The following is a 22,206-nucleotide window of genomic DNA, read 5'->3' as shown; positions in this document are numbered from 1 at the left end:
TTAAGCTTTTAAAAAACTAAAGTGAGTTTACGATTCTACCCCTGTGAAATTCAAAATTAAAATTGTAAAATGCTGACTTTGGCCCATGCAGGTCTCGAACCTGCGACCTTCGCGTTATTAGCACGACGCTCTAACCAACTGAGCTAATAGGCCAATCTGATTACTAATACAATTAGAACATAACCAATAGAATGAGATCTTTGTTTTTGTATGCTATCTTGTAAAACTGAAGTGATTTAATTAAGCACTGCTCACCTATGCCCGAATTTAGTTAAGGCTACGTTTAGGATTTCTTTTCACCTAAAAGTGATCGTGTAAATATTTGATTTAACATTATTAATAAATTTGTCAAAATCCTTTAATTCTTTAACCAACACCAAGAGTTTTTCAAAAATATAATAAAACGATAAAATATTTACACTGTATAGTATAATTTTGAAAACAAAAATAACATACAATAAAAAATACAAAAAATGTCTCTATCAACATGCGATTAATTGGTCACAAATATGCATGTAATTCTTCTTCTAAACAACTATGATACGCAATTGTGTAGGAAATGAATACACGATCATGTAGTTTTTTTTAATAATGGAAAAATATTTCAAATATAAACTATCATATTAACTGTGGTAAGCAATCGTTTATATCATATCCACACGATCGTATAGTTCTTTTTAAACGACGGGAAAATGACTTCAAATCTAAACGATCGTGTTAACCCTTGTTAAACGATGATGTTGATTATGGTAAGCGATTGTTAGATCATCTCTACACGATCGCATAGTTTTTTTTTAAACAGCTTCAAATATAAATAATAGTGTTGACAATGCTAAATGATCGTGTTGATTAGGTAAGCTATCTTTTGCATTATATCAAAGTGATATTTAAATGATCTTGATATTTTGGAAAATGAGACAGAAGAAAGTAGGAGAAGATGAAGAAAGAAAGAAAAAGAAAATGAATAAAAATAGAAGAAATAAAATCGGGAAAAGAAGAAAAAAAAATGGAAGAGAAAGATGAAAGAATCGCAAAGGGTAGTGACTAATCGTCCAAAATGTTGAGGGCAAATATGAGATTTATGAAAATATTTTATCGGCTTCATGGGTTTTTCGTTTTTGCTGACCATAAATATTTTGGTGACCGTAAATATTTTGGTGCTTTCGTAACCTTTATAAAAATTAACCATTTTAAAACTTTATTACATATCAGTTTTTTAAAAATAGTTTGTATAGAATCACCGGTATTCTTTTAACAAAACTTCAAATGTCAATTTCATTTTCTTATTATTTAAATTTGATTTCTATGTTTAATAACTTTCTCATAGAAACTCCTTTATATTTTCTAATTTTTTTTTATAAACAATTAGTTCAATGCCACCAGTTTTTCTTTATATATAATATCATACTATACTTTAAAATAATATACAAAGCAAAACTTAAATTAAAATGAAATCGAAATCATACATATGATTCCTCATTTTTAAATAAAAATTTTAAAATAAAATTTATAAAAAAAATTAACGAATCTATTTGTTTATTGTTAATACATCCATTTAACATTTACTCAAAATTATGACTTAGATTCTTTTAGTTTAAAACTAAAATTGACCAAACAACTAATAATTTACTCTATGATATAATTGATTTTTCTAGGAGCACACCGATTAGCAATTACTTAACTAAATCAGCATGAGATACAACAATAATAACAATAACTCTAAATTAATAAGAATTTGAGTGGTGGGTGCAACTGTCAGGTTAAGCACTAAAGTGAAGGAATAAATAAATAAATGAATAAAGAGGTTTGATTTGTATGATTTTGGAAAGTGAAAAGTAATGACATAATATCGACATTTTATGGGATTGACTTTGGTTAAGTAAGCACAATTGGTGCTTCAGCTATGCATTACAAAGTCAATTTGCTGTTGCTTATGCTTCTTCATGTCGACATTATTTTCATACCCTTTTCCCCAATGCTTGATAAAAGAAAGTGATCCCAAATCACCTTTTAACTTAATTAAATTGATAATCAATGCCTTTTGAGAATCCTGAGCAGTACTATGTATCACTTTTCTTATACTGCCTGTTCCTAATACTATTATTTTCATTGTTAGGGAATTGCATGACGACCCAACTTTTGCTGTGAACCACACCAAGTTGCCCATGCCCAAGCTTTATGCGAGATCGACATGGAATTCCTCGTCTCCTTCTTTACTACGCTACTCTCAAAATACTTTACAATAATATAAAACTGCATATTAATTATATAGATATGCTCTAAAACTCCAATTTCATAAAATATTTAATATCTCTCTTCTCATTTTCTTTTTTTATTTCTTATCTATTTTTATAGCTATTTCCAAAATCTAAGTCAAGTTTATATATAATTTTGTGTTTTCTTATCCCAATTTAGCCAATGTGGTAGATGAAAGTTATGTTAAAATAAGTAGGAAAAGAATTACTAGAACTTCTTTTTTCTTTGAATAAAAAGTCAAATAGTTATTAGTTAACTTAAGTTTGTTTAATTTTTTTACAACAAATTTTGACAATAAAAAACCAGAATATAGGAATTTTTAGATTCTATAATGATAGATTTTTATTGTGTCTATTTGATATTAATAAAAACTTATAAAAATTTATGATTGTGTATATATTTTATTATTTTTGAAAAGATTTGTTTTGATATATTTATTAAAAGAAATTGATCTTACAGCAACAAATAATATATTAGCAACACACTCCATAGCTCAACTTGTGTTTGATTTTCCAAGTTACCGAAACCAAACCTAAGCCATTCATGTCCAACACGGAGGACATGACTTCTGACTGAAAGACTACAGATGTAGAAGTTATTGTGTTTCTTGAACCCGTGTATCATTGGAATGGATTCCTCTGAACTCTCGTTATTAGCCAGCCAGTGAATTTTAAAAAGAACCAAGGACCTTGCCCATTCATTTTTTCCCCTTTCTTTTTATGTTTTTTTTTGCCTTTTCATTGTATAATATATATATATAGTATAAGTGATCAAGAAAAAACTCCATCCATCACTCAAAACCCCCACTACCCAAAAGCTCTCCATTCCTCACCCTCCACTCCACCACTATTAATTCCTCTTCTCCTCAACCCCACTTTTACTATCTACGCTAAACTCAAACAGCAAGATGTCTAAATTCTTCTTTCTTTTTCTTGCCCTCTTCCTCCCTGCTTTAGTCTCCGGCGGGGGGGTGTCTTGTAGCTGTGATGAATCCGATGGGGGTGCTGCCGTCAGCGCAAAAGAAGCAATGAAATACAAGGTGGGTTCGATTGGGTCGGTGCTGGTGGCCGGAGCTGCAGGGGTGAGCCTTCCTTTGGTGGGGAAGAAGATTCGGTGTCTGAGGCCAGAAAATGACATATTTTTCATGATAAAGGCTTTTGCTGCAGGGGTCATTTTGAGCACTGGCTTCATCCACATACTGCCCGATGCCTTCCAAGACTTGACCTCCCCCTGTCTGGGCCAAAATCCTTGGGGAGATTTCCCATTTGCGGGTTTCATCGCCATGGCCGCCTCCATCGCCACCTTGATGGTGGACACATTTGCAACCAGTTTTTACCAGAGACGCCACTTCAGTAAAACCAAGCAAGTAATTGCTGACCAGGAAACCGGCAATGACCATGCCGGTCACGTGCATGTTCACACTCACGCCACACATGGCCACGCTCACGGATCCGCCCCCACTCCCACCGGAGAATTGAGTCTCGCTGACTTGATCCGTTACCGGATTATATCTCAGGTATAATTAGATATTTACTCAGTTGCAGTCAGAAAATGAAAATATATAATTATATACTAAATTTTAGATGGATTTTTTCAGGTTTTGGAATTGGGAATTGTGGTTCATTCGGTGATAATTGGTATTTCTCTTGGTGCATCGCTGAGCCCTGCCACCATTAAGCCACTGCTGGTAGCTCTGTCTTTCCACCAATTTTTTGAGGGAATGGGACTCGGTGGCTGCATTTCCCAGGTAAATTCAAACTACAATCATATGAATGAAAGGGGAAAAAAGAAAAAGAATAAAAATACAAAAGAAATTAGCACCACTGTTTTTCTTCAAACATATTGAATTCATACCAAGGAGAAATCAAATTTTTAATTTAAAAATAGTTGAGTAAAGCTCGTTTTGTCCACTCCTTCAATTGGCTTTAATCATTTAAAGAAAAGGAAACTTGTTAGTATAATAATTTGTTAATAGAAGAAATGGATGGCATATGATCCCCTCCTCGAAAAAATGGGAAATGGGTGGTGAATACGTATGTCCGTATTCCCATTAAGTGACATTATAGGTTTTTAAATGTTGAAGAATATTTGTTCAACAAAAAAAAAATGTTGAGGAATATCAAATATGTCACGATTTTTATCTGTTTATTTAAAGGAAAAAAAAAAACAACAAATCTTTGAATTTTTTTAAAAAGATCTTTTTAAGTAACTAAGTTTTCTTTTACAGAGATTTGGATCATAATATTTTGAGGTAATTAACGGGAGGGGAAAAAATAATAATAAAGAAAACGTGTGTGTATAACTAAATTTATAATGACGAAGATTTTATCTAATCAAGATACATTCATTTGAGGATTATTTTTATTAACTTGGCTATTCATCATTTTGTTAAGTTTTAAGGAAAATTTAATTTTGGAACTTAATTTGTGACATTTTATGAGATTTTATGCTTGAACTTGATGTTTTGGTTTATACTTGGTACGAAAGATACCAACTTTTTATATATTTGTTTCTTTTCAACTCAATGCATATTATATAGCTTCAAAGAAATTAACTATGAAGGTTTAGAAATTTTTTTACAAAAAGTTAGTAATATGTTTTTACTCTAGCAGTTCGCGAATTTTTCAAAGAATTAGTTACAGTTTTGAAACGAATTGACAAATTTGAAGGGGTTTTCATTTCACACTTTAGCAAGTTGAGAGGAAGCAATGGGAATAGGAATGAGTTTTAAGGGGATGCATGCTTGCAGGCACAATTTAGGTGGCAATCAGCGGCAGCAATGGCGACATTTTTCTCACTGACAGCGCCTGTGGGAATTGCTGTGGGAATCGGAATCTCAGGAGTTTATAGAGACAATAGTCGGACGGCTCTGATCGTTGAAGGAAGCATGAACTCAGCATCGGCAGGGATATTGATTTACATGGCTCTTGTCGACCTTCTTGCTGCTGATTTCATGAACCCAAGGATGCAAAACAATTTGGGTCTTCAATTAGGAGCTAATATCTCTTTGCTTTTAGGGGCTGCTTGCATGTCTGTACTGGCCAAATGGGCTTAGAAGTTAGATCCACTTTTCCTCCCTTTTCAATACAACCTAATCCAACTCGACCTTCTCAGTTTTGATACTGCAACACGAATCTGCTCCCACTTCACCACTTAATTGACTTATCCACTAGCCATCCAAACCAATTTAATTGTTTGATTCAATGGAATTTTCATACCATCAAAACCAAAACATAAGTTAGAATTGTTTTTGGATATGACAAAAGTCATTTTAACCATTTCAAATCGCATCAAACATATGTTTAGAGTTGTGTTCAATTGCAATGTCCAAATCACATGTTCTTTTATCCTAATCTAAGATATGAGAAATTGCAATGGTAACAAAATATACTTGTATATTTGCAGCCATGGCTATAACTTTTTTATTTTGCATCTATGGTAAAAATACCTCTTTCTCTTATTTCAACGTGATTTCAAAATCTATATTGGGTTTTAAAAAAGCAACACATATATACGAAACACTCTACTTTCCTTTTTTGGGTAGTGTGATAGGCATGTTTTCAAATTTATTGGCATTTTTCATATTTTTTTAATATGTTATTTTTTATATAGAAAAAGTATTTTAAATTTTTGTTTCATTATTTTGAACCATTTTTCCCCTTTGGTTCTATATATAGAGAGGTAAACTTCTAATAGTGATTTTTTCAATGTTTTTTCTTCCACACATTTCTTTTTTTGGAAGCTGAGTTTAAATTTTTCAATCTTTTTTTTTTAAAAAAAAATTATAACCCTATTGCTTTTTTTAGTATATCAAAATTTTAGAGTATTGTAGTAATCTATTAGATATTCAATCACTAAACAAATTTAATATAATATCTATTGCACCTCCTCTAAATTGGCAACCCTATCACAAAAACTAAATTGAAAATGGAATCTTTTGGGTCTGGTTTGAGAGAAAACACACGAGTAAAATGGAAGCTCTGTCCATTTGAAAATGACCTAATTATTGAAATTCTCGCATTGCTTTGAAATGCCACCTCAAGCTTGCATGGTTGTCTCTTCCATACCTTCTACTTACTAAAAACAAGTGTTTTCATGCCATGACACCTGTAAACCACTCAACCTCGAGACTCTAAGAGTTTAAGACATTTCTTTGTTCGCCTGACCTCCATAACATCACACTTAACTTGCATGGGGTACTTGCCCGCATGCTTCAACGCATAGAGGTTCCCTTGACGTTCATTGCTGCCTAATCTTGTCCACTCAGCCTTTACCTCGTGTGCCTTCAAGCCCTTGACCGTATGGCCAACTCGCCTAGCCCTTGTCTTGCCCGCAAAACACATTTAAACACCTAGCAAGTTTTTCCTTGCCTATGGTGTGTTCTTATCGCCCAACCTCTTGTCCTTAGAGGTTTTCTTAACAACTTTGGGTGCTTATGCTAACCTCAAAATGCCTAACATCATGCAAAGCGGCTCATCCTTGCTTTAGGGGTCTACTTGACACTTACCTAATTTTTTCGAACTTTCCTTCTTCTAATAACCATGGCACTCTTATAATGACTCACCAATAATAGCAATCCAATAATGACATTTAGGCTACTACCTCAACTTAGTACACTATTATTTAACTCTTCTTTGAACCACTATTATTCAACTTAATCTTAGTCTTCAACTAATCTCAAATCTAACTTATCCACTTATTTCATTGAAAGTTTTAAAAATACTAAAATTCAGGGTTTACAAAACACATCCTTGGTCACATGGTTAACAACTTGCTCTGCATGGATACGCAATGACTTCGCCTCCTATCTCATTCATGCCCCATGTCGCCTAACCTCAACGCATAGGGGTTTTCTTTATTGTCGCATGTTCATGCCTTCGCCTTGCCATCTCTAAATGTTCTTGACTCACCTTTTGGTTGCATATGCTTGTCTTGACTCCACTCTTGCCCCCTAACATGCTTGGCCTGATGGAAAGCATACGAACGCAGCGGAAATAAGATCGGATTTTTGCCCTAATTGCAACTAAACTTAATTTAGAGATTAACATGTATACTAAACAAAACCCTAATTACATTAAATTAGGGTTAAAATAAATACTTACCTTTGTAGCACTAAAAGAAATATGACTTTTAATGTCAGTTGGAAAAAATGGACACGGATGTTTAATGTCGGTTTTTAAAATGCAGATCTTTAATGTCGGTTTTAAACCGACATCAAAGATGATGGTACAATGTCGGTTGTAAACCGACATTAAAGGTACATTTCTTTAAAAACCGACATTAAAAATATATTATTGATTATTGTTATAAATACTAAATAGAAAAAAGTTGGGTCAAATTTTTCAATTTCACGCCTAGGGCTCAAGTTCACGTACGACGCCTCTACCATCTCAACCTCTTGTCTCGGCCTTTCATTTCACGTTGTCGTCGGCTTCAATCATCTCCCCTTCTCAATCTCCGGTCCTCTTTCCTTCTCAATCTTCGGTCGTCTCTCCTTCTCAATCTCCGATCGTCTCTCATTCTCAAAAGTCTCTCAATGTATGATCGTCATCTCTCGTCCCAGAAGAAATGCATACAGTCCTTTTCTAATCTTGAGATATGTTTATTCTTTGACATTTTATAATGTATTCTATATGTTGAAAGAACTTATTCAAGATATTGATAAAAATAATGTTTAGTCATACTAGTTAAAGACTTATAAAAGCGCTTATTCTAAGTTTGTTGTATAAACTACTTATTCTATTTGTTGTATAAACTACTTATTTCAAGTTTGTTGGATAAACTACTTATTCCAAGTTTGTTTTATAAAATACTCAATTTAACAAGATGTGGGGTTGAAGATATTTGAACTTTTTGAAATGTTGGCTAATGGTGTATACCTAGTGTGGCTATAATACTTCATTTTGTACTTGAGTTACTCTGACTTAATCAAAAGTTAATTTTTGAGATATCTCTCACTTTTTGTATGTTTTGTAGGATCGAACCTTAAATTAAGCATACAAAAAATATTTTGTATGTTTTGTAGGATCGAACCTTAAATTAGGCCCAACCTCTTTAATGACTTAATCAAATGTATGTTTTTAAACCGACATTAAAGCCCAACCAACATTAAAGGCCTTTAATAACGCTCGCAAAGATGTCAGTTGCCAAGTGACATTAAAGCCCTTTAATGGTCAGATTTCTTCTAGTGATAGCTTCCCGAAGCTCCAATTCTTCTCCCAAATTCGAACCGGACCACCTCTAGAATTGACCCTCTATTCTCCAGACTTGGAACCAGGTTGTGGGATTTGGGAGAGAAAAATGTTTTCTTTTGTAATTCAAAAATTACAAAAATGGCAAAAATTCTTCTTCCATTTGAAAATTGCCTCCCTTCAGTAGACAAATTACATGCAAAATTTGCATGTAATTTGTACCACCAAAGCCCAACACTTCACAATCCACTATCCATTAGTGGATTGATTCACCATTCTATTTTCTCTTAGTGGGCTTGGTGTCATCACCATAAGCTTCCACATAGCCCACTAAGAGTTAGTGGAATTATCTAACAAAATGTTAGATTTTCCCACTAACTTTTGGTCAAGGGGCAAAATGGTCATTTGGCCATTCTAGTCAAAGTCAAAAGTTAACATTTTGATTTTTTACCATGTTGTCCATCTTGACTATTTTCGACCTCCCGAGCATGAATCCCATTCATTTTCTTGAAATTCAAGTCATATTTGAATATAAAGCCGGTCAAAGTTTGACTTTTCAAAGTCAAAAGTCAACATTTTGACTTTTCACAACTTTGACCATTTCCTTCAATTTCAAGCTTCTGAATATGAATCCATATTCATATTTTTAACATTTAAATCACATTTAAACATAAAGCCCTATAACCGACGACTATATCACATATATTCGTCGGTTTCTCTCTCTTTCTCTGATTCAAACAATTTGAATTATTCCAACATATTGTTTTAAGTTAATTCCGTATGAGCTAGCAGAGGAACCTAAGGGATCTATAGATCGTGGGCTCCAATGATTCGAGATTAACTGGCTAAAATCCTTTTAGACCAAGCTAATCAACATTCGTTAACTAACGGGTCATTCCACACTAAAGTCCCGTAGTTGCACTCCCTTCACTATAGATATATTTGTATCCATTTGATATGACCATGATCAGTAAGTTAATCCTTCACAGGTTGTTCGTAACCTCGGTTGGGTCAAAATACTTTTTATCCACGAGACTACATCTTGACCCTTAAGTCCCACTAATCAACTATTGAATATTTGGTTTAAGGTCCAACCTATAAACCGAGTCTCTCTCGGGCCAATGAGAGGGTGGGATCCCTTGTTCAAAACTTGGATTCAGTCCTTAAGAGAACAACCTATCTACTAACCCTAAAGCGGGTAGGGGTGAAATATTACATCTTGCACCTTATGTCCCTAGCCATTCATTCGGTCTTACCCTTGAAATGGGAGGCTTATTGGGCCAACGCCGTTGAGCTACCCTCACCTATGCAGATCTAAGGATAATACCATTTGAACAGAAGTTCATAGTTAGCTCAGGATTAAGATTAAGTTACCTAGATTATCATAATCGAAATAGTCAGTTTATAGAGTCAATGGTGTTATAACTTAAAAGTGACTATTTCATGGTTCCAGTCTTATGCAAACTCTTTACATAGGATGTCCCCACTCTCATGTCTCTACATGAACGATTCAGAATCACATCGTTTAAACTAACTACAAAGCGAGCCGCATCCATAGTGTTTCCAGAATAAGGCGTCCAACCTTATTCATTCACTATAGACTGTTTAGGCTATATACTTGAACTTGATCCAAATTTATGTCTTTACATAAAGTTCAAGTCTACACTAGATAGCCTTTAGAGCTTAGTTTATTGGATTCAAGATTATAGTATTCTATTTTCACTAATAAATCCTCAATAAACACTTTATTAGATAGAATATATAGTTTTAACTACAAACTACGAGTTTTAGGACATAAATTCCAACATGACCACCTAACACCATATCTTTGGAGGTTTACATTGCTATTACTTGGCCACATAGCTCAATATGCGAGCCAAGCAAGGCATTGCCAACTCCAACTCTCTTCTTCCTCCTTTAGCCGTCTAGCTTTCTATCACTAGCCAAAGTTTATTTTTTTTTCCTCTTTTGGTCGCCTATTTTCAACCCTCAAATCTCTAACACTTAGGCAAATTTTCCATCATTCTTTTCTTCAAAGATACCAAAGAAACAACAGAAACAAGACAACACAACAATAACTTATCTTTCTATACACTCTAGGAAATTAAAGGATAAGAAGATCTAGGGTTTAGAGGGAATGACTCAAATGAGATAGTTGCCATTCAAGAAAGCCTTACAATTGAATTTGAATTTAAAAATCTTGGGAACCCTAAAATATTTTCTTACTTCTTGGGCATTGAAGTTGCAAGGTCAAACAACAAAATCTCTCTTTATCGTCGAAAGTAAGTTTTGGATTTATTAGCAAAAACTGAAATGCTCAACTATAAACCTACTGAAACTCCCATTGAGATGACTTACAAGTTAACCGTTCAACAAGATCAAATTCTAACCAACAAGGAGAGGTATCAAAGATTAGTCGGGAGACTAATATACTTATCACATACACGACAGTATAACATATGCAGAAGTATTGTAAGTCAATTCATGCATGCACCAAGTGAAGATCATATGGAAGTTGTGTAGATCGGATCCTGCGATACCTGAAATTCTAACCAGGCAAACAACTATCTTCTTTGCAAAAAAAAATGGAGGCTTGGAAAAATCAAGGGATACGGGGGTGTTGGTTGGGCTGGAAGTTATACTGGTGCAAAGTCTATTTCATGATATTTTACATTTGCTGGAAGTAATTAATTAGTTACGCACAACAAAGCAAGAAACAAAAGGTTGTAGCAAGATCTAGTGCAGAGACAAAATTTCAAGAAATGAGACAAGGTATTCGTGAGTATGGATAAAATAAAATTTACATGATCTTTGTACATGTAAGGCAAAACAGTGACATATCCAAAAAATTTATTGACTAATGACTTTATAGTTTAATAAATATAGTTTTTATAGTTTAATAAATATAGTTTTGAAAAAAATGTAATGAGCGAACCTTAGGTTTGGGTCTAAAGGGACTAAGAGACAGTTTTACCACTAAGCTAGTTTCTAAGATTGGTACGTACTATTTTAGTTTTATATACCTATATTATATAAATAGCATAAAATTGAGGGCTTGACCTATACATGCCATGAGTCAAAATTTATGAAATTATTATGTGACAATAAGGCAACCATAGCAACCGTAAATAACTCTATTAGGCATGACCAAACCAAACACATGGAAGTTGATAGACACTTCATCAAAGATCAGGTCGACAAAGCTAAAATTAGTCTTCTATTTGCCACATCAAATGATCAACTTGTCGATGTTCTAACAAAGGTTGTTTCTGGAAAGGTGTTTCAAAGCTTGCTCGACAAGTTGAGAATGATCAACACTTATTCACCAACTTTGAGGGGGAGTGTTGGTGTGAACAGCAAGAGAAATATTCTATTATGTGGATCAAACAGTATGTGGATCACTGCCCTGTTTGCCAGCAAAACAAGATCCAAGCGTTATCTCCGGCCGGACTGTTACAACCTCTCCCTATTCCTAACCGTATTTGGGAAGATATTTCCATGGACTTTGTGGAGGGCCTCCCACGTTCCAAGGGATTTGACACGATATTGGTGGTAGTTGATCGCCTAAGCAAATACGCCCACTTTATCACCTTGGGTCACCCATTTTCGGCTAAAGTAGTGGCTTTGGTGTTCATCAAAGAGGTAGTGCGCCTCCATGGATATCCTCGCTCGATAGTATCCGACCATGACCGAGTCTTTTTAAGCCACTTTTGGCAAGAGTTATTCCGCCTACAAGGGACTCAACTTAAGCGGAGCACGACATACCATCCCCAAACCGATGGACAAACGGAGGTAGTGAACAAATGCTTGAAACTCTATTTAAGATGTTTGTGCCAAGAAAAGCAAAAGTCATGGAGTGATAAGGTGGCATGGGCTGAATATTGGTACAATACAAATTACCAATCATCCATCAAAAATACTCCTTATGCGGTAGTTTATGGTCAGCCTCCTCCTCCCATCATTTCGTATGGTCAAACCGGGACAACGCTGAATGATTCAGTGAAGCAACAGTTGCAATCTCGAGATGAGATGTTGAAAGTGTTGAAGCGACATTTGCAGCACGCACAAGAACGAATGAAGAAATTTGCCAATATCCATCGTCGGGATGTGGTGTTTGACATTGGGGACAGGGTATACTTAAAATTACAGCCTTATAGACAGCAGTCAGTAGCGAAAAAACGCTGTGAGAAACTATCACCAAGGTATTTTGGACCTTATACTGTGTTGGGTCGGGTAGGAGAGGTCGCCTATCTGCTGGACCTTCCGGAAACTGCTAAAATACATCCCGTCTTCCATGTATCGCAACTTAAGAAAGCAATAGGAGACAAACATCCAGTTTATCCGGACGTCACAATGATAAATGACCAAATGGAGTTAGTGTTGGAACCGGAAAACTTGCTCCAACGCCGCTGGAACGAGGCTGAACGTGATTGGGAATATTTGGTGCAATGGAAAGACCAACCGAGCCATGAGGCAACGTGGGAGTCATACGCGATGCTTCAACATCAATTTCCTAATTTCCACCTTGAGGACAAGGTGGCTCTTCTCCGTGGGGGTATTGCTAGGCCTCCGATCATTCAAGTTTACAAGAGAAGGGGTAAAAAGGGGAATTCCACCCAGACAGCTTGGTAGTTAGGATGGCCAGTGGTCCTCATGACACATGGCAGCAGGAGCACAAGAATGTTAGGACTATATATAGGAGCTTTTGTATTAGGGTTGGGGTATCTTGATCATTAGGCATTTTGGAGTGAACTTAGTTCATGGTGGAGAGTACAGCCCTCTTATTTGGCTGAGTATCTTGTTGTTTTTGTTACTCTTTTGTGGCTGGTGATCTATTATCCATATATCAATATAACTACAGCTTATTCTCCTGTTATATAAATTTCTCTGTGAATTCTGCTGGAGTATTAGTGTACTGTGTGTGCTGTTTGGTTAATATTGTTGTAGGAAGAAAGGAGTCCTAACATAATCATTTCCAAAATTGTGTAAATCTTCCACCAAGTAGTTTTCTTATGTTAGTCTATGTTTTTAAATCTATATTTTGTAATCAAAATTGTTCTCGAATTTATTTTATCCATTTTATAACTAGCCTTTGAGATATTTAATATTAATTTTTATCTTAGCATCTAGATTAATTCGTTTAGTTTTTAATCCCCACTCTAGGTAAATTATTCTATAATGCAGTCTATGAAATATTAATGTCCTTCTATAACTAGATAGAAGGCCAAAAGAATATACATAATATATACATACGTACATACGCATTGTTCAGATTACATAACTACACATTTTTGAATGGAAAGTCAAAAGTTATGAGTTATTAACTTACAAATTATTGAAGAAGAGAAAAACGAAAGCAACCTTATATTTTAATTTTTATAAGTAACACTTGTGAATATAAAAATCAGATTCAAAGTATCAATATATATAGCAATATTTTTAAAAGATCGTAAATATAACATTGTCTATTGACGATGGGTTGATTGACTGTATCATTACGAAGGATCAAAGAAGAGGGTGAGGCATAACTAAAGATGGTTAGTAGATTATTGAATATTTATTGATCGAGGAATGGAATCATCATCTTTTTGATTCATAAACATTTTGCACTATACGCTGCCTAACTAAGAACTTGACAGAGAGAGTAGAAGGAGAGGGGTGGAGTAGAGATCAAGCAAGAAACACACACACAGAGCCAGGTACCCTTTTGTTCCATTGGTGAAGCAAGCATATATGCCAAATTTCGACATGCAAATATATTATTTTCAGCAACCACAAACTTAGTTAATTATAAACTTATACCAATGCCAAGACCAGTCCTCAAAACCCCAATAAAAAAGCAGGAGAAAAAGAAGAGAAAACTTCCATCTCTAATCTAAGATGTACCCAGTTGGCCCTTTCCATATCTTCATTTGTACACATAACTAAGCAAAGTGTCTCTTCACAACTAAAAAAACAATCCAAAGAATCCCCCTTTTTCTGCCACTTGTACACTTTTTTATGCACTCCTTCTTCCTTTATTTAATTCCATCCCATTATTTCTCATGCAGTCCCTTGTTTTGTTTTGTTTTGCTTTGCTTTGCTCTGCTCTGTTCTGTTCTTCCATGCACACTAATTAAACTCACCTGCAGCTGATTTAAGTTAGTTCTAGTTGAGAGGCTGAACATCATCAAACCTCATGGATTTTACCAGACTCTGCCTTCTTCTTCTCTTTATATCTACTTGTGCAACCCATTTCTTCCCTCAATGCGGTAAGTTCTCTACTGTTTTTGGATCAATCTACATCATAACTAACAATCTGTATGAGTTAATCCTTCCAAAACCAACCACGAATTTGCAGGATTATTGTTGTTTATTTTTAGGTATACATTATTCGAAAATGTGCGAGTAGGTCCATAATGAAGTCACATCATGGTTATTGGCTAGACATCCACTAAGAAAAATAAGATTAAAGTTGGGAGATAGGAGCCCATGCAAGTGCCCTCTGCCTGGGTTATGTGTAGTCAAAACCAATTTTATTTTAGTGCCATTCTTAGCATAGAAGTAACCCCCCAGATTGAAACAATTAAAATCATATTTATCATTTTTTAAACATAGCATAAAAATTAAATATTAAATTAATTTTGAGTAAATCATCAGTAATTTTAACGATTTCAAAATTAATCCTGAATGATTTGTGTTTGTCGTATATTTACCTCTGGGAACGTTCTTTGGTCTTGCATCTCAAAATAGGTAATTATTATTATATTTTCATTTGGGTCCATGTGGCAACTGACGAATAAATTGGTATTGTTGTAGATGGTAGAAGTGTTCATAGAAAGTCAAAGAAACTCCAACTGGCGAAATACTTAGATGTAATTGGTCGAAAGGTGAGCCACGTGGATGGAGCTACGAATTCCCAGCCTTACGTGAGCTCACCGTTCACTCTACCGCCATTCGATTCACTGCCGGACAACGCACCACCTTACTGCTCCTATCCCCCAATTACTCCTCAGCCTCCTTCTTCGCCCTTCACCTACATTTCGTCGCCGCCGCCGCCACCTTTTTATTATCTCCCACCTCCGACCCCAACCTACGGCTTTCCTCCGTCTCCCCCCAGTCTCACCCCACCTTACTATTACGAGCCCAGCCCTCCAAGCTACGTTCCGAGCCCACCCTCTCCGACGGTGTTCGTGCCGAGCCCACCCGTGTTCCAACCACCAGTTATTTACCCTCCACCGAGCGTACCACCACCTCCCCACTCCGCACCCAATATAGCCCTGTGGTGCGTGGCCAAGCCCTCTGTGCCGGACCCAATCATCCAAGAGGCCATGAACTATGCCTGCGGGACGGTGGCGGATTGCGATTCTATTCTCCCTAGCGGACCCTGCTTTTTGCCCAACACACTCATAGCCCACGCTTCCTACGCCTTCAATAGTTATTGGCAGCGAACCAAGGTGGGTGGTGGCACTTGCGAATTTGGTGGCACTGCGATGCTTGTCACCGTCGATCCTAGTATGTTCCCTTCTAATCTTCTCTTCTTTTTTCCTTTATCATTATTATTCGTTATATTTGAATGCTGCTTTTTACTTTCAAATTTTAAGTTTCATTTACTTCCTACACTTACAAATACCTTTTCTTCGTTGTGGTCCTACTCTCAAGTATTATATAGGGTCATTACTTATAATCAAAAATAATTTTATACAAATTTATCAATTCACCTCTAATATGTCAAATCCAACTCAGCTCAACCTACCTAATTGGTATGTTATTATAAAGTTTTGTTTGTAAATATTTTGATATATTTTGACAACTTCCTTCATATAATATTGGAAGAAAATATATTTTTATTTGGAACATCCTTTATGTACTCAAGGGTGAAAAAGAACAATTTATTTTCAGAAAAATAAGAAAGAAACTTACTCTGGTTGACCATTCCCTTGCAAATTGACACCAAGAGTAGGACCCAACAACACCACATAAAGAATACAAGCAAATTTGATATAATCAATTTCCATACTCAACAACAAATGAAATGAATATCTCATTCTCAGAGATTTCAATATTTACCTCTGTTTACAACCCCATGATTTGTAAGGATTTCATTCCAAATGGTTGGATGGCAAAATATTACAAAATAGCATAATATGTCAAATCCTATCACACAAATAAGTAATTGTCATTTTACCTTTACTCATTGTTTGCTCATTATATTTTTCTGGTAACTTTTTTTTTTAAAAAAAAAAATCTTTTAGATTGAGTAAAAATATATTTTATTTTTTATTATTATTATTATTTTAACCATCTAAAATCTTGACGTAGAGTTTCTTATTTTTTTTTAAAAAAAACAATTCTAAAATCGCGTATTTCTCTTCTCTTTTAATAAATATATTTGTTCCTAACCCATATTTTAGTTTAAATTATAGGGAATGAATATACTATTATTATTATTATTTTAACTTCATGAGTTTGTTATTTAAATTTTTACATTTTAATTTAATTATTTAAATGTGAAACTACCTAATTGACTAGATTCTTTTTTTTTTTTTTAACTTCAATAAAATTTTATATCGTGACATAGGGAGATTTTTTAGTATATAACTTTTTTTTAACGTTGTTGGAGTTTGTCCTGTTTTTCAACGTGACATAGGGGAGTTTGTTATGATTTAGATTTTTTTTTTAATTTTCATTTAATGATTTAAATGTGAAGTTATTTAATCTATCCAAAATAGAAAATCAAATGTTTCTTTCTCATGATGTATAGATTAACTCTAAACCTCATAATTCAATTTAGTGTGTAAACACTATCTTTAAATCAAAATTATAAAACTAAAATGATCAATATACTTAACGATCAAAATCATAAAACACTAACATCCAATATAACTACTATTGAAAAGTTGAAATTTAAAATAAAACAAAATATACGAACTAACAAATAATTAAGAGCGCGAATTAATTTTAGAAGATAATATTCTTTTAAAAGCCTCTCAATTGCCGTCAAACACTCCAATTTTTTAAAATAATTAACTTTTAAAATTTAATACTTAAAAATGTATTATAAGTCCAATGAAAAGAAAAAAGTAGTAAGGTGGATAGTAATAATGCACGAGGTAGCACATTTTCTAATATAAAAAAATAGAATATTTTAAGAGAGTGGATTAGGTTGGTTTAGCCCAATTAAAATTGCTCTTTATTAAATTAAAAATTTAAATAGGATAAGAATAATATTTAAATTTAGGGCTTAATTGAAGATTTGGGAAAATAAATTTTGAAAATTAAACCAAATATTCCAAACTTATTACTTTTGTAAACATGACAAGAAGAACAACTCCATCCCTAATATATATATATATATATAAAGTACCAAAACACCTAATATATATGATACACACTTGATACACTATTCATACACTATTCATACACTATTCATATACACATTTGATAAAACTGTTGATATACACTATATTTTATACATTATTGGTTCATTCATGTCTCATCTTAAATTTACATCTAAATAAAAAAGATCATGAAGATGTAAAAGTATGGTTAAAAAAAGTTTAAAAAATTAAAGATTACTACCAATATCAACAAAATCCATTTTGTTTAATGATTCAATTATAAAAACTCCAAAATTAAAAGTATACTTAGGTTCGAGTAAGTGATCTATGTTAGACATTACATAAAGACTCTAAATCTTTTCACAATAGATGTTTTTTTTTTTAATAAAACACTTCAAAATATATTCTAAACCCACGCTAAATGAAAGAAAAAAAATTGGTGCATACTTTGTGCACACCAATAGCAATAATTGCACCATGTGGCTCATTAAAAAATTTTCTTTATAAAGTTAGAATTTTTTATTTATTTGTAAGAATAATAGAAAAATATTTACACTAAAAAAATTTCCTTTTTCCTTTTATTACTAATATCCAACTTGTTATGATATTTGTAAAATTTTACTATAAATTATTTTCAATGATTGATGTTTAGAACGCTTTTGTAATTAATTAGTATGTTTTCATTCGGAACAATGACAGGTTACGATGGGTGTCATTTCAATTACACGTAGACATCTACAATGGAAAATGGAATTGTTTATCCACTTTTGAAGACACGTGAGAATTGAACGTTGTACAGAATAGGATCTAGAACAAATCACTCATCATTTTTCCCCACTTCTTTTTTTAAAAAAATAATTTGGTTGGAATAAATTAATAAGTAGATTAGATATATCATATATGTTTGATAGTTTCTTTTAATAATTTCACTATTTTCATTTTGGAACTATTTTTCTTTAACAAGGTTAAAGAAAGAAAGTTGGTACTTATAAAACAGGATAATTTTGTAAAGTGCAGATACTCTCGTATATTGATTCTCATGACATAATCCTTTGGAAACAATTCTTTATAAAAAAATAGATTATGAGTATAAGTAGGTAATTAGTACTGTAAATTCTTTTTCTTTCTTTTGGCTAAAGTAAACCAATGCAACTGATGCAATGCTATGCTTTGTGGTTCTTAGAAAATTAAAGAAAAAGCTATGTTTTGTGAATTTGGATGAATGTGAGAGCTGGTTTTATAGTCTATGTACATCCACGGTCATCAACACCAATAAAGATATCTCGATATTGTAAAATTTATGCTCTCAGTAATAACGAAGATATCACGATATTATAAAATTTATGCTCTAGTGAATGTAGGTTTATTGATATATAAATCATGTGTTATTAACCGGGAGATTTGTGGTTGAAATACTCTTACTCTAGATTGTACTAAAAAATGTCTTTTCTGGTATTATTATATTTTTTTTGGGAGAGGGGAATACTCCTTTGGTCCCTAGGTTTTAGATTTAGTTTCTATTTAGTCTCTAAATTTTAAAATCAAACACTTTTATCCCCAAAATTTCAAGAATATTCAACTTTATTCCTTTGAATAACGGAACTATTAGTAATTTAATGGAAAGTCGATTAGGGATGAGAGAAACTTACGTAAATGTAACAAAACTGTAAACTATTTATGGTCCGTATAACAAACCTATTAAGACAAATTATTTTTTTAGAATTCCTTATTTGCGCTTAATCTTTTATAACAATCTTTCAAATATGATTTTCTTCTTCTTCCCAATTTTTTCACGATCGTCGTTTTCGAGTTATTCATCTCGTCTTTTATATATCTTTCTTCTTGATCATTCTTTGCCTTTTTTGTAAATTTCGACAACATTCGCTCTTCAATAACATCGTTTCTCTTCTTGTCATCTTGGACAATCAATATCGTGTATATTGCTCTGTTAATATCGTCTCAGTGATTTTGGTTTCGGTGAGTATTCTAATATTGTTTTTTCTTTGAACTATTTAGTTGATTATAAAATTTCGTTCTGAATTATATATTTCGACGTGAAAATAGAATGTTTAGAATATATAGGTATTACTGTAACGCCCCGAAATTTCGAGGTAAACTTTTTTCGTTTTGTGCAAATTTTTTTCGGAAATTTAAAATTTTGGTGTAAATTCTTGATTTCCTTCGAAGAGGGTAGAAAAAGAAATTTCGGGATATGATTTTCCTTAAATTTAATATTTGGGTAAATTGATATAATAATAATATAATATTAATTATATTATTATTATTATTATTATTATTTATTCTTATTATTGTAATTTAATGTTAATATTATTATTATTATTTAATATTAATATTATTATTATTATTTAATAGTAATATTATTATTATAAATTAATAACATTATTATTATCTAATATTAATTTTATTATTATTATTCAATATTAATATTATTTTATATTATTATTATTTTATATTATTAATAATAATTATTATTATCATTATTTAATATTAATATTAATATTTTATTATTATTATTATTATTATTATTATTATTATTTAATATATATATATAATAAGATTATTTTTTAAAAAAAAACCCTAGCCGCGCGCGTTCTTTCCCCCCCTTCATCCACTTCGTTTTCTTCTTCCTCGCGTCGCCGCTGCAATTTCCAGTGCTTTCTCCCTCTCCGTCCTTCACCCGACGACTGCTGCCGACCGTCTTCGCCTCTTCTCCTCCGTCGCATCTCCGTCTCTGTCGTCGAGGTTTGTTAACTTCAACGTTTCGTCCGCCGCGGCCCCCGACCTTTTCTAATCTCCTCTTGGGCTCACGACGCCAGCAACCGGCGTACGCCCCTCCTTCAGTCGTCCGCCGCGTTGAAGCAGGGCCGGTCGTCGAACGCCTCCAAGCTGCGAATCATCCCGGTCGTCGAACGCCGAAATCCGTCGCTCGTGGTTTTTCCGGTTTCAATCTGACCCGACCCGAATCGCGAATCCAAGCCGACCTGAACCGGAGACCGAGCTGAGCTGCGCCACAAGCCGCGCCACGAGTTGAGCCACGAGCCGAATTAAGCCGAAGACCGAGCCGAGCCGCGAGTTGAGCCGCGAGCCGAGCCGCGAGTCGAGTCAAGTCGAGTTGAGCCGCGAGCTGAGCTGCGAGCCGAGTCAAGCCGAGTTGAGCCGCGAGCCAAGCCGTGAGCTGAGCCGAGCCGAGGACCGAGTCGAGTCGAGCCGAGCCGAGCAACGAGTCGAACTGAGCCGAGCCGAGCCGCGAGCCGGCCAACCCAAGCCACGAGCCGAGTCGAGCCGAGCCGATCACCTCCAAGCCAAGCCGAGCTCCCTGTTCACCGAGCCACCTAAGCCTTCCTTCCTCCACTCCGGGTCACGGTGAGTCTTCGGTAAGTATCATTTTGGTAATTTACCCAGTGTTGCCATAACCGTGTCGAGTTTGAATATTAGAGTAAGACTGGGCCCTATCTTTCGTTCCTTGAAGGTAATAGGGGTTGACGCTCAAGTTTACGGTCCCACGGCAAGTTAAATTGGAGATAGCTTTCCTTTCCTCGGGTAAGTCAACGGATGTGCTTAGGACCATTTTAAAATGACTTCTGCTAGTGTCATCGATTAAAACCTTCGTGTTTTCGTTTAGGTGGATCCGTTGAGCGCAGACTCGATCGAGGGGCATAACCGAGTATCAGGTAAGGGTTTTCCTACTACTGGACCTCGAATCGAGGCTGGAAACGTAGTAATCCACAGGGGATTACACGTTAGTGACTGTACTGAATAACTGTATGTGTGTTGACTGTTACACGTTAAACACGTTAGTAAAGGTACTATGACTGCTAATTGTAGATTGGGATTTTATGTTGATGGACCTTGAAGTTACGGTTCAGTATGTAGTAATCATTGGTCTGGATGTTGATCATGGAGTTTGGACGGGGAAGGACAGTGAGTCCGGTTTTGGTTGGTTAGTTGATTGGGTCTAGGGTTTTCCCTAATGGTGTGCGAATTGGTGACGCGTATAGCAACTGAGGGTGTAGTTGTTTAAACCTATACTATCTGACTGACAAAGCCTATGGCGGAACTGTAATATGAATGTCGTTGGGGTGTGACTGTTGTAGACGGTTTAGTATGGACTGAGGGGTAACGGTTAGCTTCATCTATGGGGTAGTGTGCCTTACGGATATGTGCATCTTTCGGGAGCACTAGACTGATGTGTGCATCCTTCGGGAGCACTAGACTGATGTGTGCATCCTTCGGGAGCACTAGACTGATGTGTGCATCCTTCGGGAGCACTAGACTGATGTGTGCATCCTTCGGGAGCACTAGACTGATGTGTGCATCCTTCGGGAGCACTAGACTGATGTGTGCATCCTTCGGGAGCACTAGACTGATGTGTGCATCCTTCGGGAGCACTAGACTGATGTGTACATCCTTCGGGAGCA

General features: G+C 34.7%; 2 protein-coding genes and 1 non-coding gene across 3 annotated transcripts; 2 read left to right on the top strand and 1 right to left on the bottom strand.

Annotated features, from left to right (window-relative positions):
* Nucleotides 1–79: 79 nt before the first annotated feature.
* On the bottom strand, nucleotides 80–153 carry TRNAI-AAU (transfer RNA isoleucine (anticodon AAU)). Its single transcript has one exon. It is a non-coding gene; the product is annotated as a tRNA-Ile (tRNA).
* Nucleotides 154–3,032: 2,879 nt separating this feature from the next.
* On the top strand, nucleotides 3,033–5,460 carry LOC103489625 (zinc transporter 1). The gene is made up of 3 exons (XM_008448856.3): nucleotides 3,033–3,772; nucleotides 3,854–4,003; nucleotides 5,006–5,460. Exons 1-3 carry the CDS (start codon nucleotides 3,164–3,166, stop codon nucleotides 5,309–5,311), a joined length of 1,065 nt encoding a protein of 354 aa, XP_008447078.1. The 5' UTR covers nucleotides 3,033–3,163; the 3' UTR covers nucleotides 5,312–5,460.
* Nucleotides 5,461–14,424: 8,964 nt separating this feature from the next.
* Nucleotides 14,425–18,876, top strand: LOC103489624 (extensin-2). The gene is made up of 3 exons (XM_008448855.3): nucleotides 14,425–14,698; nucleotides 15,246–15,941; nucleotides 18,467–18,876. Exons 1-3 carry the CDS (start codon nucleotides 14,626–14,628, stop codon nucleotides 18,496–18,498), a joined length of 801 nt encoding a protein of 266 aa, XP_008447077.1. The 5' UTR covers nucleotides 14,425–14,625; the 3' UTR covers nucleotides 18,499–18,876.
* Nucleotides 18,877–22,206: the final 3,330 nt, after the last annotated feature.

Source organism: Cucumis melo, chromosome 1 (assembly GCF_025177605.1).
Source record: "Cucumis melo cultivar AY chromosome 1, USDA_Cmelo_AY_1.0, whole genome shotgun sequence".
Lineage (NCBI taxonomy): Eukaryota > Viridiplantae > Streptophyta > Magnoliopsida > Cucurbitales > Cucurbitaceae > Cucumis > Cucumis melo.
Note: the sequence above shows the minus strand (reverse complement) of the source record. Positions and strands in the feature narration are given on the sequence as shown.